This window comes from Salarias fasciatus, chromosome 20 (genome assembly GCF_902148845.1).
Source record: "Salarias fasciatus chromosome 20, fSalaFa1.1, whole genome shotgun sequence".
In the NCBI taxonomy this organism is placed as follows: domain Eukaryota; kingdom Metazoa; phylum Chordata; class Actinopteri; order Blenniiformes; family Blenniidae; genus Salarias; species Salarias fasciatus.
The window spans coordinates 16,630,135-16,638,349 of record NC_043764.1 but is presented as its reverse complement, the minus strand read 5'-3'; the positions used below and the strand labels follow the sequence as shown (position 1 = coordinate 16,638,349).

Here is an 8,215-nt window from a genome sequence, read left to right as displayed (position 1 = left end):
GATGGTTTTCACAGACACGTTGTACTTTGTGGATGCAAAGTGTTTCATGCTTTCCATGCAAATACAGATGCTGTTTGTTAATTGTCTTCAGATATAATTATGGGCCAATACTGCTGTGACAGCTGTAGCCAATGTTGTATGTCCTAAAAGCACAGGGTTTAGTTTAAAAAAAAGAAAAGAAAAACAAACAACAACAAATATAAAATATAGTGTGACAGTGCAGATATGCAAAAGATTGTAATGTTTTATATTAACCTTCATAAAATATTAAAGTGAGTTTTTACTTTTCTAATAAAGTCGCACATTATAACATGTTTGCTTTGCCTGCGGTCTTTTTCCTGAATAAAAGGTATCAAACTGGGCAGTAATACAGTGTGAAGTTGTTACTGCTCTGCAGCAGTCACTCTTTGATTACAGCAGCATGCAAGAAAATTAACTTGAGTCTTTTGGAGTCTTGAAAAAAGATCATTGATCAGTTATTATGTGACTCTATTACATGAGGAAGTAAAGACATAACTACTGTAAAAACAAGAAAACCAGGAATCTGTAATATACTGTTCACAAAGTCATAGAGTAAGCAGAAATAGTGCCAAGTCTGTCTATTTTAAACAGAACTTAAGAAAGTCAGATTGTAATCAAGCATCATAAAAGTCGAATAAAACTAAATGTAAATATATCATATGTATTTTCTTGTGCTGCAGTTTCTATTGCATTATTGTCCAGTCACAACTTATTTCTGATACATTAAACGCTTGATCAAATACTAATTTGTACTGTGATATCTAGGGAGCAATAAATGGGGTTGGAAAGAGTACTGAAAGATTGTATGATTGTTACATAGGTGATATTGAGAGATAGTACACAGTAAAAGAGTATAAGTTACATATTGACTGCATTTTGCAGTCAGTAGCAAGAGTTTCATACATATTCCTGATATATATGTTCAAAACACATAATTGCAGAAGGGATGTCAAACTTACAGCAGGTGGCCCTCCAGAAAGTCCTCTTTGGTCTGTGGGGTAACATTGCAGTGTAATATATACAGTATATACACTATAACATAAATAACTTGTTTGCTTACAGAGTAGCATATCAAAAAGTTGGAATATGATTTGAAACTTTTGGCCTATTCCATTACAAATAAGTATAAAACGACATACATCAAAAGCAGCAGTGCCTCAATGTACTACTTTAACGTAAATAATAAAAGTAACTGGTTACTTCCGCCGAAGGGGATCGATGTGTGTATTTGACCATCGGTGAGTCACATGTAAAGGATGTTTGATTTGCACTAACAGAAATGCGCAGTTGACCGCTGAGGCCCGCGGGCTGTCTCTCCGCCTCCCCGCCCCTTCCTCTCCTCGCTTGCCGGCTCGCCGTCGACAGACACCGGCCGGTAAAACTGCGGAACACGCCCCGTTCTCACTGCCACCCACATTACACAGAGTAGAAAAAAAACGTGATTGACAGGGCGGAAGCAGCCAATGGGAGGCCGCCTCGCCGTGGACGCGTGCCAGAGTGTAATGTTTATGTACGCGGCGGACCAATGGGAGCGAGGCGGAGGGGGCGTGGCATCGGTTTGGAGGAAAGAGGCAAAACAATCCGTGATCCTCCGGATCGGGCGGCTTTTTGGACATCCCGGGTAGCGGCGCGGCGCAGCTGTGCTGGAGGTGTAAAACTTTACATGTAGGTTAGAATAGAAGTTCAGACAGCACCCAACAACGCGAGACAATCCTGATAAATGTATCTAACGCCAGCACTTTGCACTAAAACCTATAGAAAGCTGGTCTTCTTTCTTTAGTCTCTGCCCTGTCTGAATATGGAGTCCAAATATATTTTGGAGAAGTCGTCGGTCGGGACGAGGGTCGGCGGTGCGGCGGATTTTAACTGCCGGGCAGGCCGCACCGTGCTCCGCGACGCCCGGGTACCCGGGCCGGTGGAAAAGGGCAGCTGCACGCCGGCGTACACGCACGGCACGGTGCTTTACAAATTTGTAACGGACGGCGGCCCGGTGGCGGACGGTAGATACGAGAGGAGCTCTCCGAAAGGGAACCGGCCGTCTCCCGGCGGGCGGACGTTCCACGACGGGGAAAAAGTAAGTGTCCGCGGAGCCGGTGGAGTCACCGGCATACGCCCCCACCCCCTCAAGTTACTGGTCGGATACCGAGAGGAACTGTAGCCTGTCATTAACGCGGCTCTGACAGTTTTATTCGGCCTGCACATGCGGCTGTCGTGTTTTACCGGCCGGCGGCTGTCTGCCGGTCCGTTATTGTTGTTTTTTCGGAGAAAGACCGGGGACTTTCACACATGCTGTCAGTGCGGGCTCGGGGAGAATTACACGGTATCCTAACCGCTTTAAATGGCGGCTCATTCGGTGTGCAAAGTTTACAGTGGAGGGGGGCAGGGACTTCAAACTGAAGGCTGACCCCCTCCCCCATGACTCCGGGTGGAGCTACAGCGTGGGCTTCCTGCTCAGCCAGGCCCGGCTCCACACTAACCCAGATCTCACCCTTTCTGATGCATATTTTGCTCACTTTTTATTATACACGTATTGGTATTTCATTTTCTCACAATTTGAACTGAATGCATGTTTATTTTTTTTGAAACACCTTCATGTAGTAACTGTCCCTGGGGCCAGTCTCTACCAACCACAACTCGCATTAGAAAAGATAGGATCTTTAGCTTGTGCTCATGTTTTTCATATTAAAATTATGTCGTCACAAAATAAAAAACACCAGTTTCTTTGCTATGTTTGTAAAATCTAATGTTACTATAGGTCTTGGATGTTATACACATTTAGTTCATGGACCACATACATTCAGTTTCATCTTGAGTGGGCCAGATTGGTAAAATAGTCTCATAATAACCTTTAAATGTTAACTTTGAAGCTTTTATTTGTTGTCATGCAAAGTATATGTGATGAAAATGTGTATATTTTTATGATTACTATGGAAAATTACTATATTCTCAACAGAAAGCCTATCTTAATGTGTTCTGGTGAAAAATACAGTGAAATATCAAAAGAAACTTCTATAACTGTTGCATTATGCAACTCACTATGACAGCATGGCTTTGAGCCTAATACCAGTTTGCATTTTCACATTGAGGTATTTAGCTTTCATGGCAGCATTGCTTATATCTCAGCTCGCATCTTGTGTTGTGTTGTGTCTGCTACTTGTATGAAATTTGTTAAAATAAAAATTGCTTGTTGATTTGGCGGGCCACATTGGAGTGTTTTGTGAGCCTGCGTTGGCCCACTGGCCTTATGTTTGACAGTGGAGTATGCTTCCTATGAAAAGCTGATTACCAATGAGAAAATTCATCCATTTATCCAAAACAAATCAATTTGTGCTGCAATATGAGACTGATTGCACTTAGTCTTAATTAAACTTACCAAGACTTTTGTTCTTATCACCATCATTTAAGTCTTTACAAGGATAAACCTGTTTATGTAACTGCATATTTAAGGTTAAGGTTAAGGTTGTTTGCTGTAGTCTTGTGGTGGACTGCTACTTTTAATTGTACATTTATATTCATGTTTTTGTGGTTTGACTATTTGCCAAAACATGAGTAAATACATTTCCACATTACTGGCTGGCTCAAATATGCACCTAGTCATGGTTTTTTCGCACCAATGAATGCTCCTGTAGCCTTGAAATAGACCATACATATACCCTCTTTTAATATGGGCTAAGTTCACGCTCTGTGCCACTAAAAGATGGAGTCACTGTGTGTTTGTACTACTATGTTTGGCAACCTTTAATGTAGAATTTGTGAATGACCACTTTTTTTGTAGCTAAGTATATGTTGACTGAATAGTGGGAAGAAAACATACATGGCAAACTCACTCAATTGGAAATGTTTACCTTTATGCAAATACACCTGTTATGATTATCCTAGTTTTTGTCTTTTTCACCAAACATAAATACAGCATGAAGCAAAAATGCATTTTGTCAAGAGGAAATACCAATAACCTGGCAGATATTGAATAATAGTAATACTAAGAGGAACTTGAGATGTTACTGTCAGTTTTCTCTGACATTAATTTAATTGTTAAAACATTCTTTGTTGATGTGTCAGACTGGGGTTTCTGTCCTTAATCAAATTAGAAATGAAAGCTACTACTGGAGTTACTGTATCTCTGACACATATGACCTGATTTAATGTATTCTTGTGTCTTGTTTTCTAGAATGGCTTTGGGGACCAAAAAGACGTCGGTTCCTCTGGGATCCTGAAGAGGTCCAGTCCCACTCACTGCCCTGTCATCAACGGGCAGCTGCCCAGCAGCTTCATGCCTTTGGACATCAGAAACCCAGGGAAACAGGCAGAGCTGGCCAGCAGTTTCAGGGCAGCACAAGTGCAGACAGTACCAGAGACAGAGAGACAGCCGCTCCCCTCCTCTCACATCCCGGTCCCCAGAAACAGGTACAGAGAATACATCCGGTGTGTCTTTATCTCTGGGTTTGATTCTGGTGTGTTGGAGCTCAGTTACTCTTTTTGAGTAGAAAATAAGACAGTGATGAAGATGAGATTGTTATTAACACGTTTTACTGATTGATAAGTTAAAAACATTTCAAGGTTTTTAATAGTGCGAAGGTTTAAAATATCAATATGCGGTCTGTTATCGCTGTTGACCCTCTGGCAGACGCTGCTGATGGAATTGTTACTGTGATGTACTCGCTCTGTCACTGCAGGAAGATGAATGCTGTGCGGGTGTGCGCCGTGTTTGATCTGTCATGTGCAGCCCACTTTGCTTCCAGCGCTGGCTGTTTCACATTATTCTCTCACACTAATGCATGCGCATTTTGCACCAAGGTCCTTTTTTTTGATAGCAACTGAGTAAACATACATGCGTATACAGACAGTTTCCCACAGGGCCAGCAGAACATGCATCCAGGGACAAGCCCGCTTCGCTGATAAGTGATTATGTAACAGTAAGAGAAACGGGAGAGGCTGGAGGTGGTGCCTATAAGCACTCCCTTTTTCTTCTGTACAGTCATTGGTTACTGTCTCTGTGAAGTCACTGTCTGTTAAACACTGTCTACTTTCCACCAAAATGCCCGGTAGCAGTGTAATGTTAGAACAGAGCAGATTCTTTTCAAGCCCAACATCTTCTGAATTTCTGAGGGTTTATTTGGAGAGATGTTTGTAGAGATTATATTTTTTGACATAGATGTTAAGATGGTTATAATCCTGGTAGCAATTGCTCTGAGTGTGTTTGAAAGCATGTCTATAGATATGTCGGTGTTTTAGGGCTTTAAACACCACAACTTCCTCCGTTTCCTCCCTCTCTGGTCACATGACTTTGACGTGCTGCTGGCCATGTATGATGTGAATGAATGTCTCTGGGGAGTATGCAAGACTGAACACGCTTTTAAAGCATGAGTGATCTTGTGCCTATCTTTTTGTGAGTGTGTGTTGAAGGATGATAGCTTTTTCAATACAACAAGACAGGTTTTTTTTTTTTTGTATTGCCCAGATTTGCAAGCCTCTGCTTTCCCCGGCTTGTTGATGGCTATCTCAACATGCTGCTAACACAATAACACTCTGAGTTGATAGTACACAGCCACTAAAAGAAGTTGCATAACATTATATAACTATGTAGTCATATTAGTGAGGTATCTTTGCTTTGTTGCTCCATTGACCTTTCGGATCAGCTCTGTCTTTACCTCATCCAGAATGGCTTTTGTTCTCTTGCTGATGATAAGAAGCTCTCCTACTTTACTATGGAGCTGTTTTGTGAGCCGCGGGTCCCAGTTTATTAGTGATAAGTGCTCAGTAATCACATGTTTTGGTTGTGAAACATCAGCAAATAATGGAATAAAAAATGTTCAAGGAGATTTTTGTTGCAAAAAAAAAAAAAAAAAGACTGATTTTGTTATGATGTTTTTCAAATTTAATGTGGGAGACCATAGACAACAGTAAATAATTTTTTTTGCTCGTTTTTTCATTTGACTGACTCATCAGCTTTAATAGAAATGTTTTCATGTTCAGATATATCAATGATCCATTTATATTCTCCTGATTTTATTAGCCTCATCCAGGCTCTTGCGTGATGTGCAGCATGTATATAAGTGTGGTATTCATCACTCATTAAAAGTGCTGTTTAAAAATTCACTAGTTGCCACATACACCCATGCACAGTCATGTGTTTTTGACAGTAACTGCTGTGTTGTTCCATTAACCAGTGGTCACATTAAAGAGGTGCTGCCTTTGCTTCAGGTACTGCCAATAACAGAACTTATTTTTTCCATTTTAATTTAACATTTATTCACAGCAGTCATTTGCTCCCCATCTTAGGTAATGTTGTGTACTGCATTTATAATGCTTCAAGAGAGCTAAGCTGTAAAGATCCTGCTGAAACTCCCGTGTGTCTTTATAGTATTTTGAGTGTGCATTTGTTTTGTGTGCAGTTTAGTAGCGTCACACCTTGTCTGTTGGCCAACCAGCAGTTCAAAGTAGGTCACTGTTTCTGAGACAAGCCTGGGCAATGATCTTGAACCAAGAAGGAGGAACTGAAACATATTGTCACTCGTGTATGTGGATATTCATCTGAACACAGTCCGACACTCTTTGGTTAAACACTCCCACCTGCCATGGTAACAGGGCCTCTGTCTATTTCTCTCTTTATTTTTTTTTAATCAAGTGTGAAAACAAAAACAGTTTCAGTGAACAAAAAAAAAAAAAGAAGGAAGCAGGGGATGAATGTGTATTTTGTTTTGATGTAAAACCTTTTCCCTTCTTATCTGTCCTTGGTCAGGTACACTGTCACCAGAGCAGGGCAGCATGAATGGAAAACACTGACTCTGCATAAACAAGACACCAAAGCAAGCAACTGCCATAGGGGGTGGTGGTGGGGGTGAGGGTGGCGGCAGGGGGTGGGAGGTCGAAAGCATAACTCCCGAACAGCCTTTAACTGAAGCTGCGTAAGAGTTACCAGCAGGGTTTATTCTGAGCAGAATGGATCAGGGTCTCCCACCTCTCCATCCCCCTCCAACCACCTCACCACCAATCCTCTTCTCCCAGAGGAGACATTACAGCCGGTTGTTGAAGGTCAGAGTCAGAGGAATAGTTACCCGCCCCCACTCCAGTCTGGGATGTGTAACCCACTTCCAGACTGCTGACAGTCCTTCCTGAGCAAAGCAGCCCACTCATTTTTTTTTTTTTTTTTTTTTTTTAATATATGCATGTGGTATTTCTCTATAAGCCTTGAATACATTTTTACTATATACATATCATCATAGTTGATAAAACTGCTTGAATTTGAGGCTACATTTTTTTTCCTTCCCTGTAACCGTTTTTTTTTTTTTTTTTTTCTCCATTCCAGACCACAAGAGGTTAAACCTCCTGCACTGACAGGCAGGGGTGAAAGGTCACCCTCAATGAATGGAGTCATGCGAGTGGGGAGGGTCAGACCAGGACGCAAACAGGCATCTGGCACGTCTGCTAGGTCAGCGTCAGGATCTGGGTTATGAGCCGCATAGTCAATTTATAGCTGCAGCAGACTGTAGCCGACAGCTCCTCATCAAATACTGCAGGGTCAGTGTGTGTTGACTTGGAAGTGAGACGTAGAGTTTCGGCACAAAAAGGAATGTGAGCAGCTTTGAGTGAATAATCTGTCCTTTAATGCGAATGAGGACCTCTGGAGAAAACCCTCATGAGTGAAGTGTGTGTTTGTCTCATAAGACATTAATAATTTGCTTTAATACACCAAAGAAGAGAGGCAAAATTTCATTTCAATTTCATAAGTGAGGAGGAGAGTAGGAGTCATGCAGGAATGTTTTCTGCAAACAGCCTGCTCGGTTGCATAAGTAATGTTACGTGGACAAAGTTAGAGGAGCTCCCACAGCCGTCTATCTTCAATACCCCCCTTTTTCAGACTGGGCGTCCAATCACAGCCAATACCTGGTGGCTGGATTGACTGAATATCCGCGTATTTGTTGTGCCGGTGGAAACTCATTGAAGCACCAGTGGAACATTCAAACTCCACACGGAGAGGGCCTCAGCTCGGAGTAGAAACTGAGCCTTTTTGCTTTGTTTTGACTGTCGTAACCACTGGGGGGAAAAAAACCATTGTAGCTATCATTTACATGATGAATTATGTGTCTCCATTTAACCCTGCCATGCCTCTGAGCCCGTGTGTAGTTTGTGTCCTGTACAGCTGTCCTCCGACAGGGTGCCTTAAGGACAGTGAGAGAAAGAACCACTTATCAAG

At 41.9% G+C, this 8,215-nt stretch overlaps 1 protein-coding gene across 2 annotated transcripts in view; it reads left to right on the top strand.

The window, feature by feature from the left end:
• Positions 1-1,601: 1,601 nt before the first annotated feature.
• Positions 1,602-8,215, top strand: part of slc2a4rg (SLC2A4 regulator) — a 32,812-nt gene continuing 26,198 nt past the window's right edge. For both annotated transcript variants that reach the window (XM_030117857.1, XM_030117856.1), the window contains exons 1-2: positions 1,602-2,095; positions 4,190-4,425. In XM_030117857.1, the coding sequence (XP_029973717.1) occupies positions 1,820-2,095; positions 4,190-4,425 (512 nt within the window). In that variant the 5' untranslated portion in view covers positions 1,602-1,819. The remainder of the gene's footprint in view (positions 2,096-4,189; positions 4,426-8,215) is intronic.